Source organism: Miniopterus natalensis, chromosome 14 (genome assembly GCF_054644295.1).
Source record: "Miniopterus natalensis isolate mMinNat1 chromosome 14, mMinNat1.hap1, whole genome shotgun sequence".
Taxonomy (NCBI): domain Eukaryota; kingdom Metazoa; phylum Chordata; class Mammalia; order Chiroptera; family Miniopteridae; genus Miniopterus; species Miniopterus natalensis.
In genome coordinates, this window is record NC_142094.1 from 38,774,269 (window position 1) to 38,791,482 (window position 17,214).

Consider the following 17,214-nt stretch of genomic DNA (forward strand, 5'->3'; position numbering starts at 1 on the left):
TAATGTTTGGATGTGCCACAGTTCATTTATCCATTCACATCTGAAGTATATCTTGGTTGCTTCCAAGTTTTGTAATAGTGACTAAAGCTGCCATAAATATTCGTGTGCAGGTTTTCTTGTGATATAAGTTTTCATTTCATTTGAGTAAACACCAGGAGTCTGCTGGGTCATATGATAAGGGGATGTTTAGTTTTGTAAGAAACAGCCAAACTGTTTTCTAAAGTGTCAGTACCATTTTGTATTCCCACCAGCAAAGTATGAGAGTTCCTATTGTTCCACATCCTCACCAGCATTTTGTATTATCAGTGTTTGGGATTTTGACCATTTTATAGATATGTAGTAGTATCTCATTGATTTAATTTGCAATTCCCTCTTAGCAAATGGAGTTCAGAACATCTTTTCATATGTTTCATATGTTTACTTGCCATCTATATATATTCTTTAGTGAGATGTCTCTTGAGATCTTTTGCCACTTTTTAATTGGATTGTTCATTTTCCTACAACAATAAGAACAACTCAGTAGACTTTTAGGAGTTCTTTGTATATCTTATATAACAGTCCTTTATTAAATGTCTCTTTTGCAGATGTTTCCATCCACTTTGTGGCTTCTCTTTTGATTCTCTTGACCGTGTCTCTCACAAAGCCTAAGTTTCTAGTATTAAACCTTGCCGACCAGCTGTTTTGAGCCAGAACTCACCTGTGTAGCCAGCTACTTTGGTCAGCAAGGTGTTTAAAATTACTTAAATTAATGTAAGTGCAGACACAGAGTTATCCCGTGACCTGTCAGCAACGTTCAGACACAGAAACACGTGTATGCTCGTGACTGGTCAGCAGGGTGCTTAATAAAGTCCTGCTCCTCAATTATCTCTTTCATGGATAATGCCTTTGGCATTATATCTAAATACATTCATTATCATACCCAAGGTCATCTAGGTTTTCTATCTTCTAGTAGTTTTATAGTTTTTTATTTTACATTTTGATCTATTGAGTTAATTTTTATGAAGAGTGTAAGTTCTGTGTCTAGGTTCATTTTTTTGCATGTAGATGACCAGTGTTCAGCACCATTCATGGAAAAGACTATCTTTGATCCATTATATTACCTTTGCTCCTTTGTCAAAGATCAGTTGACTATATTCAGTGGGTCTATTTATGAGCTGTCTATTCTGTTCTATTGATCTATTTATCTATTTTGTCAAAACCACACTATATTTTTTTAATACCATATTGTCTTGATTACTGTAGCTTTATAGTAAATTTTAAAATCAAGTAGTTTTCACCTTTCAACTTTATTCTTCAATATTGAGTTCATTATTTTGGGTCTTTTGCTCTACATATAAATTTTTGAATCATCTTGTTAATATTCACAAAATAACTTCTAAGATTTTGATTAGGATTGTGTGAATCTATAGATGAAGTTGGGAAGAACCGACATCTTCACAATACTGACTCTATCCATGAACATGGAATATCCATTTATTTAGTTCTTCTTTGATATCTTTTGTTAGAGTTTTACATACTTTATTAGATTTATACCCGAGTATTTTTTTTTGGATGCTAATGTAAATATTAGTTTGTTTTTAATTTCAGATTCCATTTGTTCATTGCTGGTATATAGAAAAGTGATTGACTTTTTTTATATCCTGCATCCTTGCTATAATTTGCTTATTCGTACCACAAGTTGTTTTTGTTTGTTTGTTTCACCCATTCTTTTGGATTTTCTACCCAGACAATGATATCATCTGCAAACAGAGACAATTTGTTTCTTCCTTCCCAGTCAGTGTACTTTTTACTTTCCTTCCTCTTCCCTTGTATTAGCTAGGACTTCCAATAGAATGTTGACAAGCAGTGATGGGAGGGGCTATCCTTGACTTGCTCTTTATCTTAGCAAGAAAGCTTTACTTTTTTCACCATTAAATATGAAATTAGGTACAGGTTTCTTGTAGATGTTCTTTATCAAGTTGAGAAAGTACCCTTCTAGTCCAAATTAGAACTTTTGTTATGAATGGGTATTGAATTTTGTCAAAAGCTTTTTCTGTGTCTATTAATACGATCATGTGGTTTTTCTTCTTCAGCATGTTACTGTGACGGATTACATTAATTGATTTTTAAATGTTGAGCCAGTCTTGCAACCTGGGATTAATCCCTTTTGGTCATGTTGTATAATCCTTTTTATACATTGTTGGATTCAGTTTGCTAATACTGCTTTGTTGAGGTTATTTGCATCTGTGCTCATGTGAGATACTGGTTCATGACTTTCTTTTCTTGTAATGTCTTCACCTTTTTTGATGTTTGTGTAATGCTGGCCTCATAGATTAAGTTAGGAAGTATTCCCTCTGTTTCTGCCTTCTGGAAGAGATAGTAGAGAATTGGTATTATTTCTTCCTTAACTGTTTGGTAGAACTCACCAGTGAACCAAGGTGCTCTTGAAAAGAATGTGTATTCTGCGGGTGTTGAGTGAGTGTTATATAAATGTCAGCTGATAGTGTCCTTCAAATGTTGGATGATAGTGTGATTCCAGTCTTGTATACTTTTGCTGATTTTCTGTTTACTTGTTCTGTTAATTACTGAGGAGTAATAAATTATCCACTGTAATCTACTTGACTTTTCTCCTTTTGCTCTTTGTGTTTTGAAGCTTCGTTTTAATATCTTCTTGATGAGTGGACTTATTTATTGTTTTAGTTTAAGTATGTGAAAAAAATCTGGCCTCACAAAGATGTATAGATAGTAGAGGGAAGACATTTTAATAACTTTTTCAGATAATTATGGGTATTTTTCTTTGAAATCACTCCAAAACTCATAAAGGTAAGTTATGCTGTGGAGTTTGTAATCAGATAACTTTGTTATATTAAAATCCATTGATCTCTCTTGTACTTTGAATGGATGATTTTAACCCTTCATGGTTTTGTGTTGATCATTTGGAAAATGTTGGTTGGCTATATTAGGCAGATCATTCAAATGTTAACATTTCATTATAAAGAAACAAAAATTACAGTAATATCAGCACTGATTTCTCTGCAGAATTTACATATTGGACACTCAAACATATGTTGGCTTTTATAAGATTTGCAGAATTTAATTTTCACTTGAAAGGTTGACTTTTATTATTGGCAACAATTACTTTCAGTTGCTTTCCTTGAAATCACTGACTCACTTCTCCTTTTCTGTTTTAATAAACTTTTTATGTTGGACTAACCTTAGATTTACAGAAAGGTTGAAAAGAATATACAGAATGTCCTGTGTACTCCTCATTCAGTTTTCCCTAATTGTTAACATCTTGCATTACTCTGGACAGTTATCAAAACTAAGAAACCAACATTGGTGCATTACTAAACTAAACTTCAGACTTCATTTGAATTTTACCAGTTTTTACACTAATTTCCTTTTTCTGTTTCAGGATCCAATCCAGAATACCACATTGTATTTCATTATCATGTTTCTTTGTCTCTATGGCCTTTGACAGTTTCTTAGTTTCTCCTTGATTTATGACCTTGATACTTTTGAGGAGTACTTTTCAGGTATCTTCCAGAATGTCGCTTGAAAGGAAACTTCTGTTTCTTGTCTAGCTCAATAAATCTGACACCAACTGTGTAGAATTTTTTTTACCCACATTGACCAGTTCTTTGACACCAGCTGGGTGTCCTACAATTCAATTCAGTTCTGACACTGTTTACCTACAGTTAGCATCAGTTCCCACAGATTAAGAGCTGAGTGCTACAAGACTGTGTCATTCTTCTCCCCCCCCCCACCCCCCCACTTCAGATGCCAGTCACAAGTCTAGGCTTCTAGTACTTAATGACCAACTAGCTAAATCAGAGACTCCCACGACCCCCTCCTTGGGTTTGATAATTTGTTAGAACAGCTCACAGAACTCAGGAAAACAGTTTAATTACTAGATTTCCAGTTTAAAAGATACAAATTATAAACAACCAGATGGGAATGATATGTAGTGCAAGGTGTATGGGAAGGGGCATGAAGCTTCTATGACCTCTCCAGGTATGCCACCCTCCCAGGACCTTGATGTGTTCATCAATCCAGAAGTGCTTCATTAAGTAGGCATAATTGATTGACTTATTAGTGAATACTTCAACCTCTAGCACCTCTCCCCTTTCCAGAGTTCAGGGGTGGGGCTGAAAGTTCCAACTTTCTTAATTACATGGTTGGTCCCCCCCTGGCAACCAGCCCCCATCCTGAGGATATCTGCTAGTCTGTTTCCCCAATCCAGGTATTTAATCATTTTGGACTTTTCAAGGCAGAGACCAAATATATATTTCTTATTATGTCACATCTTCATTTTGGGTTTGTCTGATGGCTTCCATATGACTTGACTGGGATAATGCTTTTTGGGAGAAATACCATGGAGTTGAAGTGCCCACTTTGTCTAAATTTTAGGAAATGTCTGCCAGATACCCAAGTTTGAATAACTATAGTTTGCTATCAGTTTTCCTTTTAATTAAAAATAGGTTTGTCCAGTTCACCACTCAAATAATTGCATAGGTGCCTTTCCTCTAAACAACCATTGTACTTTGGTGTGCAGCAGAAGTTCCTTATGTACACTTCTCCTTCATCACATAGACTATTAAAGAGATATTTACCCATAGGTCAAGATTTAATATAATTAATAATTTTTACTGTTTCATCATAGATAGTCTTAAGTGAAATTGGCCCTCCCCCCTCTTTTTTTTTTAAATTGTGAGTGCATGTCAGAAAGAAACAATGATTAGTAGTATAATGTGGTGTCATTGCTGATTTGTGCTAGGGCACCAACAGTTTTATTCAACATTACTTTAGCACCATTAGTGCTAATGTCAATACATTGACAAAGACAAACTATTAACACAATTATGAATATAGTTTGACTTCGCAGACCCCAGGAAAGCATCCATCTCTGGGGCACTGTTCAGAACTGTTGTGATAGGGCTTATGATAATTATCTTTAATTTATCACAATCTACTTCCAGTGTTATACCATTTAAGTGCAATGTAATCACCTTACAACTGTATACTGCCATTCTCTCCCTTCTGAGTTCTGTGCTGTAAACCCCTCAATACACTGGAATTATTTTTGCTTTAAGTAGTTAGATATCCTTTAAAATTTTTTTAATGACTTTTATATTTTTGTTTTTTAGTTATGTCTTTTCTAAAGTGTTTTTATATTTATCCATATTTACTATTTTTGGTGCATTTCCTTTCTTTGTGTACGGGGTGGGACAAAATTAGGTTTACAGTTTGTGTGAAAATAATACAATAATTAATAAATAATAATACATGAATAAAACTATTTTGCCTGCTCACAACTGTAAACCTACTTTTGCCCTACCCTGTATGTTCATGTTCTCATATGTTACATTCTGCCTAAAATTTTCCTTTAAAATAGCTTATAGTGCAGGTCTACTGATAACAGATTCAGTTTTTGTCTGAAAAAAAATTTTATTGTACTTTCCTTTTTGAAAGATATTTTCTCTTGGTATAGGATTCTTAGTCAACAGGGTTTTTCACCCCATTTTTTTCTTTCAGTATTTTAAAGATTTTTTCCATTGTCTTCTGACTTGCGTAGTTTCGGATGAATCTGACCGTTCAGGTCCCCCGAATGTCCTGTGTGTTCAGGGATGACTTTTCACTCTGGTTTGTGGGAATGTGAATACTTCTCAGCCCCAAGGAAGTGCTGGGAACTAGTTAGCCCATCGCTCCCCAGTAATTGTTCTTTCTCCCCATTTTTGTCGTGTTTTGCTTTACACAGGTGCAGATTATTATTCAGCTAAAGACTCAAGAAGACTCCTATGCAGATTTTTGGAGCTCTTTCTCAATGGAGTGCTTTCTTTTCTGCTACTCTGGCACACAAATTCTGGCCACCTTGGCCTTTCCAGACTAACAGCCAGGCTTTCTTTAAGGTCCCCCTTCCTGTGCTGATGTCCAGAATTGCCTCCATGCACAACACTGGGTGATCATTAGGCTCACCTTGTTTGTTTCCCCTTTGTCAAGGATCGCAGAGGTTGTTTCAGCAAGGAAGTTGTGCGAATTACCCAGTCCAACAAGTGCAAATCCACTCTATCTTTCTGCAGAATTTTTGGCCAACATGTATATACAACTTTTAGGAATGTACATGAAGATCAAACACTTAATTGAATTTCTAATTACATATTCAAATCGTATATAACATATTCCGAAATAGTGCCTTTTAATTCAATGCTGTTTGCATGCATCTTTGACATCAGTGTGTTCATTATCACTGTGACCAGTTTTGTAGTCTTTAACCCCAAGCACATCATTTTCACTTTTGTCCAAGTTTAGGAGATATAGTACTTTTTAATTCTGTGTATTACCTTGTTATGAGAAATTTTATCTCAAGCCACAAATTTTCAAATGCATTATGTTTTTTTCTTTCATTTGTCCTATAGGTATAAAATTAGCATCTCTGCAACCTAGCTTCTTAATATTTTTAATTTTTCAGTTACAGTTTACTTTCAGTATTATTTTGTATTGATTTCAGGTATACAGCATATTGGTTAGGCAATCATATACTTTACCAAATGTTTTCCCCGATGTTTTCAGTACCCACCTGGCACCACACATACAGTTATTGCAGTATTATGGACTATATTACTGTTTTTTAAGGTAATGTTTAAAGGCTTTTTTTTTTAATGACAGTTTGCAATTGGTTGGTTATACTTCTGGGAATCCTTACTTTTGTTCAGTTTCTTCCTCTCCTACTCCAGTTAAACAACAAACAAACAATAACAACAAAAGAAAATAACCCACTGATCAAAGTGACCTTCCAAACTAGCACTAATTGGGATAATTTCAGGATAATGCATTTTCTCCAAATAGTGCTTTGCTGTTCAAAATTAATAGGGAAAAAGCACCTGTAATATAAGAGATTTTGTTAAGCAAATGTACTTTATTTTTTCTGAGAGATTATTTTAAGGAAAAACATCTTTTCTCTTTATATGTATACAGTATTTCTTTGCTTTGGAATTGTAAGTCATTTTTTCTACTTTACACTCATGAAGAGGACAACAGTTGCCTACTATCTTTTGATCAGCCGTAGAATTGCTTATTTGATTTAAATTTTCATATAGTAGTTAGAATAAATGATCCTACAGAAAATTGCCAGCCTGCTCCTAGTACTGGTTTCACCTACTTTTCTAACTAGAAAATACGTTTAACTCCAGTTAAACATATTTCATAAGAGACTATTCGAGTGGACAATGAAGAATAAATTAAAAAAAAATAAACAGGCTTCATTACAACACCCCATAGAAATACAATCTATATGTTAGAAGAAAAACTAAATGCTTTTTGTCTTATACTTGGCAGGTAGCTGGCTCCCAAAGACTCATAAAATGGGTCAGTTAAAACTGAGCTTTGCCCTTACCAGGTGGCTCAGTTGGTTGGAGTTGTATGGAACCCCATACACCAAAAGGTTGCAAGTTCGATTCTACATCAGGGAACATATCTAGGTTGCAGGTTCTATCCCCAGTTCAAGGTGTGCACAGGAGGCAATCAATTGATGTTTCTATCCCACATCAGTGTTTCTCTCCCCCTCTTTCTCCTCCATCCTGTCTCTCTAAAATCAATCAAAACATATCTTCAGGTGAGGATTAAAAAAACAACTGAGCTTTGTTGGCAGAAAACAGTGCGTATTAATAAGGTATTTTCAAACAGTTAATGTAATGTAGCTAGCATTATTTACTGATTTCCTTGAATTATAATTTTTCTTGTTGCTTTTTAATATTGTAAAGTTTTTGTTGTTTTTTTAAATATCTCTTTATTGATTTCAGAGAGGAAAGGAGAGAGAGAGAGACAGAAACATCAATGATGAGAGAGTCATTGATCGAGCCTGCAACCTGGGCATGTGCCCTGATGGGGAATCGAACCCTGATCGCCTGGATCCTAGGTTGACTCTTAACCACTGAGCCACGCCCGGCAGGGCTGTAAAGATTTTTTTATAACCCATGAAATTATCAGTGTTTAGTTCTTTATTAAACTTGTACATGGGGAGTTTTTCATGACATGATACATATGGATTTAAAGTGAAACTGACTTTAGGAATTCCACCCATGAGATATTGTTTGGTTGTATTTTTAAATGAAGTCTTATGTATTTCAACTACTTCTCAATAAGAGCACTGTGTTACTCTCTCTATGCCCTAAACTCGAGTTAAGAGTCATGTGATTTGCCTCAGCTGCAGAGATAAGCCCTGATTGACTTTAACTCATCTATAAAGCTTATTTCTCAGGTCATTGTGATTGTTTGTGGAATGGATATTTACTGGGAACTTCCTGGAAGAATGCCTTCTTTTTTGTGGGAGTTACTAAAAGAGCCACTGGAGGATCTTTGAAAATTTTGCTATGAAGATGTGACAACTGGCATTGCTGCAGTCATTTCTCCGAGCAGCAAGCCAGCCTCCAGATGAAGCCCACACATGGAGGAGGGCATAGCTGAGAGAGTGGTAGAGAAGTGGAGTCTCCGGGCAGTGTTTTGACCCTCTTGGTCAGAGTCTAAAATTAGCTAAGTACATGGAATATTCAGTCCTGTAATCTGATAAATTTGCCTAACACTGTTTGAGTTGGGTTTTTGTTTTATATAATAAACATCCTACCTAATAGGATATCACCTTGTGATTTTTTGAAGTACTGACATTTAATATTTTATTATTTCTAATATAACCTGGAGTTGTAATCATTAGAATAACATCTTTAACTTATTTAGCAGATATCTGAGTCCTTTGGGATATGTGAGTCTGTTTTCATATAATGATGGGTTGATTCTATGTGTTTAAGCTTCTTAAAATGTTAACCTTTAGAAATTTAAACATTTTTATGCTATGGGTCTGTGATGGGAAATGCTAGAATACAACTTTTTTCTCATGTGAAAAATATTTGAGTGAAAATTATGTATAAAGGTCACTCATAAGGTAGATAAGTGATATATACATACCTCATTTTGTATTGCCTTTTACATTAAATGTGTACTTTATCAGTTAATTTTTAATGAAAGACTACTTTGATTAAAGGTAGGTTTTGTCCAAACTTTCAGTGGCTCTCCGTTTTCTTCATCGTAAATTCCAATTACTGTTTTTGCCAATGAAAGGCCCCATAATTTAGCCTACACCTTTCAAACCTTATTTCCCTCCCTTTTTCATATTCAGTGAGTTTAATGTGCTTCCCTGATCCATGCTGTGGCTTGTCCCCTTGGCTTTTTCCTTCCGTCCTTTCTGCTGTGTAATTAATACCCATCTTTCTTGCCCCGGTTCTGATTGGATTTCTTCAGTAAAATCTTTGTCAGTTACCCACCCCCACTATCAGTGATCTCACAAACTACTTTATTTCTTGTAAGAAGGGTCAGCAGTACTGAATAAAGTAAAACAAACGCCCTTCGTGCCTAGTCCTGTCCTCTAGAGAAGAACCTCTTAATGGTTCTGATTCCTCGATATCATGACTTATTTCATTATCCCTTCTTCTCACTACCATATTAGAAATAACAGTTCTAGAGGCTTAATCATATTTAAGTTTGATTTTTCTTTTGGCAAGAATATTTCAGGAATGGTATGTATACTTCACATTGCAGCATAACTGGAAGCATATACTGTCCGGGGGTCTTTTCATGTGATGTTTAGATGGACCAGTGATTGAGGTATTGTCATGTCAGCCTGATCTACCCATCAGCCTCTCACTGAATGATTTTACCTATCAAATTCTTTTAAGTTGTCCATAGTAAGATAACATGCAGATGTTAAAAGGTCACTCTCTGGAACTACATTGCCTGCCATTTATCCTTCAGCAAATGATCTTTATGCCTCAGATTTTTCTACTCTGAGAAAAGTAGATGCCTCACAGGGTTGTTTCAAGGATGAAATGTTTTAAGTGTTTAAAACAGTGCATATAGTACATTGTGTCAGAAAATACTAGTTACTAACATACTGATTTAGAAATTTTATTTTGCTGTTTGTGCACTGGCATTTATTTGCATGGAAACTGCTTTATTGGATAATACTCACTGTATTCTGTCTAGCAGTGATCAAGGTCACATTGTGGGAAAACAGTGCCATTTAAATGATGACAAACCTTGTGTTTGTGTGTGTGTGTGTGTGTGTGTGTGATTTTTAATAAGAAAAGCATTACCACAAGAGGGGATTTGTTACACTTTTCTAATGAAGAAAAGAAATGTTTTATATGTAGTACATCCTAGTTATTAGAAAAGAAAATTGTGAAAAAGAAAAATAAGTGACCCCATTTATGGCTTTTGACCCTGAAAAGGCTGTTCGTTTTGATGTAGATGGAAGGGGAGATGTAGAACTTAAAGATAATTATAAAATTACAAATCTTTATAAACAGCAGCAGGAACCATAAAGTAAGCTGAAGTTTACATAAAATGCTTAAGACAACATAAATTATTTTTTAAAGTACTATGTCAAATAACATTAAGCTTCAACAATATCAAATTTTCGCCCTGGCTGGTTTGGCTCAGTGGTTAGATCGTCAGCCCACGGACCAAAAGGTCTCAGGTTCAATTCCTGGTCAAGGACATGTACCTCAGTTGCAGGTTCCCCTCCCCAGCCCAGTCATGAGTACAACCAATGAAAATGTCTTCTTTGGGTGAGAATTTTAAAAACACACACACAAAAAGATCATCAAATTTTCAAGAGGGATGAAGCCATCAATTCAGTAGGGAGAGTCTTTGAGTTGGAAAAACAAATAATAATATGAAAAGAATTATAGGCCATAATAGGAAAGTAGCCATAAGTGAAACAATGGCCTACTCTAAGTGCATTGAATTTTCTCCATTTAAATTAATGTCTTGTCTAGCTGCCAGTTGGCTTACATATCTACTTATGAGTAATCTGAAAATTTCATGAAAAATATACATATGTATTACCTGGTGATGAGAAAGCACTAACGAGATTTTTAAAAAATTCTTTAGAAAGGGAAAATGTGGGTTCTGGAAATTATAAGCCATTAAACTTATTATTGATCTTGGGCAAATTTCTAGAAATAAATTTTAGTAAAAGTTTATGAACAATGAGATGATACAATGCCTTCGTGATGAGGTGGATGATGTAGGCATTATGACATAGCCTTAGGCTACTATTGACTTTCTGACAAGGGTTCCATGAACACAAACACTGCCATGTGATAACTACTATCATATGAAGACTACTAAGAGACTGCAATCTGATAGCCTACAGGGCTACTAAGAGACTAAACGGGATGATTCATGCCCCACTGGAATGGACCAAGATTTCATCATGCTACTCAAGACTGCGTTCAATTTAAATCTTATAAATTGTTTATTTCTGGAATTTTCCATTTAATATTTTTGTCTGTGGTTGACAGCGGGTAACTGAAACCACAGAAAGTGAAACTGCAAGATTACAGGGGACTACTATAGTAACAGTTCATTACCTTTAGTGAAGTATTTAACTGTCTTTGGACATATTATTAGTTAAAGATACATTGGCAAATTGTTTAAATTTAGAGCAAGCTGGTAGATTTATAAAAGTTAGAGTCAAAGTAGACTGGGATTCAAAACCAGCAATTGACTAGAGGTAAGGAAGTAGGTTTATCTACTTGTAGATTTTTCAGAGCTGGACTTGGATAGCTGGTACCTTAGAAGGCAACAAGAACACCTCCCTGAAACCTTGCCTCATCAATCTAGTGTATTTCTACCTTCCCCTCTCCTACCATACTTTGATAATTTGTATGTAATATAAATTCATAATTTAGTTTGCTTCAGGGGGAAAAAAGTGACTTTCATTTTTTTTGCCTGCCTAATATTTCTACCAGATTAATGTATGAATCGTATGTGCCCCTTTTATAGCATAATATCCTTAATGATACAGATTTAGGATATTTTGAAAATTGAGAAAGTCTCTGCATAAAGTATGTTTTTATCCACTCTAGGAATATGAAGCACGGACAGGGAGGACCTGTAAACCAGTGCCTCAGTCTTCCAGACGTAAGAATTTTGAATTTGAGCCACTTTCTACGACTGCCCTGATTCTTGAGGATCGACCATCGTAAGTAGTATAGTGCTCATCAGGCACGCTGTTTATATTTTAAACTTAAATTTAATTTTGCTTACTGTTTTACACAAAAGCTATCAAGAAACTAGAGAAATGGATTTATTTTTTATTTTATTTTAAATCCCAGTCATGCATCCTAAAACTAATGGGGAGGACTATATTATTGATGTTCAAGCCTTAGACATATTTTCTAGAAGTCTCTGTGAGCCAATGTATGAGACATAAAATCTTAGCTTTTTTTATTTGTTTCTATTTTGACCCTATAAGGAAATTATTTTTTCTTTCTTGACATTTAATACGTTTTTAAGGTGTATTTGTCTTTGCCTTTTGGACAAATTTTTTTTTAAATATGTCTTTATTGATTTCTGAGAGAGGAAGGGAGAGGGAGAGGCAGATAGAAACATCAGTGATGAGAGAGTCATTGACTGGCTCCCTCCTGCACACCTCCCAGTGGGGATCGAGCCCGCAACCTGCAACCTGGGCATGTGCCCTGACTGGGAATTGAATTGGGATCTCCCGGATCATAGGTCGATCTCCTGGATCATAGGTCAATGCTCAGCTGCTGATCTGCTCCAGCAGGGCTTGGACAAGTTTTGAAATTGGAACTTGAAATGTTAACTACTGACTGTCAACCAGTTGGTTTACTGTTACTGAGGATACATTATTAATACCTAGTAAACCATTTTAAATTCTTCCGTTCCCATTTCTGCCCTTCCCACCTTAGTGGCCCACAGAGTTGCTGATCTTCAAAATATTGTCTCTGATTTGTTATCAAACAAAGCAACCTCCCCTGAAGCAAGATCACTTGGTTCTTAACTCGTTTTCCCCTTCTTGAGCTCTCTGGATCTATTCTTTTTCTTCTTCTAGTCTTCTTCCTTCCAACATAATAATTCCTAACCTTCTTTGTCATTTTCCTGGTCTACAGCTTTTTCTATCCATTATCCTGAAGAGCATATTATTTTTCCATTGGTAAGGAAAAAAAACGCGTTTTAGAAATATGGTTATGAGACTGTGTCAGGGTTTTACTGTCTTGTTGACGAGGAGAAGAATGAACGCGCAGATGGAAGGAATGGTCAGATAAGCGGGAAGAGAGTACCTGGTACAGATCTGCGGACTCTCGACTGACAGCCGAGGAGGTAGATAACTAAGTTCCTGGGAGAGCTTTCTTACACTTGTTCAGATTCGCCCAAGATGGCTTAAGCTTTTTACCAGGAGTGTTCATTTCTTCCCAGAAGGAGTTTATAAAGATACTATGCAACAAGTTCTGTGCGACAGTCTGTGGGACAAATTTTCCTTTACATCCTCCTGTTTTACAGTCAGACCCAGGTCTTGCCTTCAGGCCTTTGCTCATGTTATTGCCCTCACTTGGAAGACAGTTACCTTATTCCTACTGCTCACGTACTTAAACCTTTAAAGATGAGGCTTTATCTTTTCTAGCAAGTCAGTCTTCACTGATAGCTGCTTCTCTTAAATTATCTTGTAACTTATACAAGCCGTTCCATGGAATTGGAACTTGAAAAAGTACATCAGACACAGTAACATTATAAGATCTCAGTGGACCAAAAATGAATAAACTGAAAAAGCACTTTCTTTTTTTCACTGTGCTATTGACCGTCTGAAATTACTATATTAATTATAATAAACATTGTAGCTTTTGTGCTGTTTCTTTGTGCGTTTGTATGTAATATAGACATTCAGCTTGATAGCTACTTTTCCACTCAGCTCTGAGATGCTGTGATTTAATTAAATATTTCGATCACCTTTTTATATTTGAAGTGGTCTTTTTGGGGAGTAAGTGATTTATATGATTTACATTTATGTAACTAAAACAAACCAACAAACAAAGGTTTCCCGTGATGTTGGAATATGGAGTACCTAATAGCTCATCCTTCCTCTACTCCAACAGTCGAAACAGATACAGAGAACAGATGAGAATAAAGACTTCAGTTTTATTCAGGGTAAAACCAGATACAAATACACGGGTGCGATCTGAGTGTTAAATGGCACTTCCTCTTTACCTCCCCCAGAATACTATCCTAGCAGACAGACCAGCTGACATCCAGCCCTTCACAGGCTGAGAAGCTGGAGGAGAAACTTGTGTAATTTTCAGGTTTCTTCTGTTTGTGGATGCAGCCAGGTTCCTTTAGCACTACTGCTTCAACTAGGAGGTGGCATTTGTGAGGAGGTGGAGAAAAAGGCAGAAGTTTTTCCTTACCTTGGAATTGATGTTGGAATTGTCTCCTACCATAGGTCAAAATGATAATATGAGGAGAGGAGTTTCCCATTGCAGAGGGAGTTTGTGAATTGTTGTGTTTATCCTTTCTTAGCCTCTGATTTGCAGAGACATCCATAGTCATTGACAGCATAGGTTTTTATAGTCAAAACTTTTTTACATATGATGCAATTATAGTATTTAATCATCTGAAGTCTCGGAGGACTCCAAATATAGGAATTTCTATAATTTCATCTTTTTGTTAATTTTCTTTCTCCCTGTTCCCATCTTAGTCCATCCACCTCACAATAAAGACAGCCTTGGACAGGAAGATAAGAACTTTCATACCAGCTGATTATGTTGATATGAGCCTTATATATATATATATATAAAATATATGTTATATTATGTTATATATGAGCCTTTTATATATATATACACACACATGTTATATATATATAATATATGTTATATTATATATGAGCCTTTTATATATATATACACACATGTTGTGTGTGTATATATATATATATATATATATATATATATATAAGGCTCATATCAACATAATCAGCTGGTATGAAAGTTCTTATCTTCCGAACTAAATATATTTTAAAATATATTTTTATTGATTTCAGAGAGAGGAAGGGAGAAGGAGAAAGAAACATCAATGATGAAAGAGTCATTGATCAGCTGCCTCCTGCACAATCCCTGCTGGGGATCGAGTCTGCAACCCGGGCATGTGCTCTGACCAGGAATCAAACCACAATCTCCTGGATCGTAGGTCGATGCTCAACTGCTGAGCCATGCTGACTGGGCAAGCCTCTTATATTTTTTAAATCACTTGTGCTTATGGAACTGTTGTTTTTTTTCTTTTCTTTAAAAGCCACCAATGGATAGAGCTACTCCTTTTCTCTTCTAGCTTCCTCACTGAATCACTATTCCTACTAATATCAAATGAAATGGTGGATACAAATTATAAGTGAAGGTGACAAAAAAGTAAAGTATAGGTTTTTTATGTAATACCTTCAAATAGCAGCAATGTCCATCCCATGCTTTTTAGCATGATTCACTGTCTTGGCTACTCATTAATGGCTTCTCGCCTTGACCACATAACTAGTTGACTCTTTCGTTAGAGGTAGGGATAAACCATGTCTTTTCCTATAGCAACTAAGTGCTGAGTGAGGTGTCTAACATTTCTTGGTCGATAATATTCACTCAGCCTTTGATTTTCTAGACTGAAGAATTTGATTTTTATTCACATCTCCAGATAGATGACTGAAAATTAGTGGTATTTGGGGGGAACACACACAAAAACAAGTTTGTGTATGTATTTGTTTTTAGCTTTATTTACTATACAGCCTGTAGTTACTTAGCAGTTATAGTACTGAAGCTCTGCTCTTCCTCAGACTGTCAAAAGATTGGTAGGATATTTATCATATGGATCATTCAGCTTTGAACCATAATTATTGAATACCTACTGTATACCAAGGTTTTTGCATGTATGGCAATTCAAAGAAGGGGATACTAAGACATAGAATAATTATTATTTATGTATACAATTTTGTTTTAGAGTATGTTTATAAGTATTCATTTTCAAGAAAATGAAATAACAATGAAAAAAACCTGATGTAGGATGATCTGAAAACTTCTTTTTCCCAAACAGTGTTTAATTTCTTTATGCAAATTATTTCATGCTCAGACATAAAGCTATATGCTAACCTCTTTTTTTCTTTTACTTTTAATCCTCACTGGAGGATATGGGAGGGGGCCGGATAAAGAAACATTGATGTGAGAGTGAAACATTTATTGGTTTCTTCCCATACATGCCCGAACTGGGGATCAAACCCAAAGCCTAGGTATGTGCCTTGATGGGGAATTGAGCCCTCAATCTTTTTGTTTAAGGGACAGCGCTCCAACCAACTGAGCCACCCGGCCAGGGCGTGTCTCTATTCTTGAAATCTTTCAGGACTAGGTCAGCCCAGTTTGGGCAACTGTGTCTGGAAATATCAAGGTGCGAATTGTCAGTGAAACACGTGTATAAAGGAACTTTTATTAACTAGGACTTTGTAAACATGGTTTTGAGGCATAGTTCTGTCTTTACTTAAAATCTGTGATCTTTGTGCTTGTTCTGGTTTAGTTCCATTCTTTTCATAAATGACCAGGATGGCAGTTACTGCTTTCTGTTTCTCTAGAATCTAGACCTATACTATCCATTATGGTAGCAACTAGCCACATATGACTATCTAAATCTAAATCTAATTAAAATTAAATAAGCCCTGGCTGAGTAGCTCAGCTGGTTAGAGCATTATCCCAGTATGCCAAGGTTGTGGGTTCAATCTTCTGTCAAGGCACATACAAGCAGCAGCCAGTGAATGCATAAATAAGTGGAACAACAAATTGATGTTTCTCTCTTCCCCCCTCCTTTCTCCTCTTCTCTCTCTCAAAATCAATTAAAATTTTTAAAAAATTAAATAAAATTAAAAATTCAGTTCCTTAAGCACTCTCGCTACATTTCAAGTGCTCGGTAGCTACATGTAGCTAGTGACTAATTTATCCTTACTACTGAAGCAATACCCTAAGGATTCCACCTGATACCCTATTAGGTCTTTCCACTCCGGCTGCTCCAGTATGATCTTTGAGAATCTTCTACATATTCCTTTCCTGTGTTTCTTTCCCTGGCTACCATAGTTTAATCACACACACGCATAGATCAGTACTCAGCCAAAGACTTCAGAGGAATCCTCTGTACCTCCTCTCTGATTCTCTGATCTTCAAAGCCTGGCTGTCTTGGACTCTCCAACTCCAAACTCTTTTCCTCAACTCAGCAAGACTGGTGGACTCTGTTTACGTACTCCCAGCACTGAGACCCAGAAACACCATGCTGTAAACTCAGACACTTGAAGGCTTACTTTGTTTCTTTCCCTTTGTTTCTTTCCTTTCTGTAATGATCATTATCTTGTGCGGCCTGTTGTCCAAT

The 17,214-nt window shown here is 35.9% G+C and overlaps 1 protein-coding gene across 1 annotated transcript in view; it reads left to right on the plus strand.

Annotated features, from left to right (window-relative positions):
- TBC1D12 (TBC1 domain family member 12) overlaps positions 1 to 17,214 on the plus strand; it is a 66,289-nt gene that overhangs the window by 25,486 nt on the left and 23,589 nt on the right. The window contains exon 3 of the mRNA XM_087824460.1: positions 11,901 to 12,016. Coding sequence (XP_087680586.1) covers positions 11,901 to 12,016 — 116 coding nt within the window. The remainder of the gene's footprint in view (positions 1 to 11,900; positions 12,017 to 17,214) is intronic.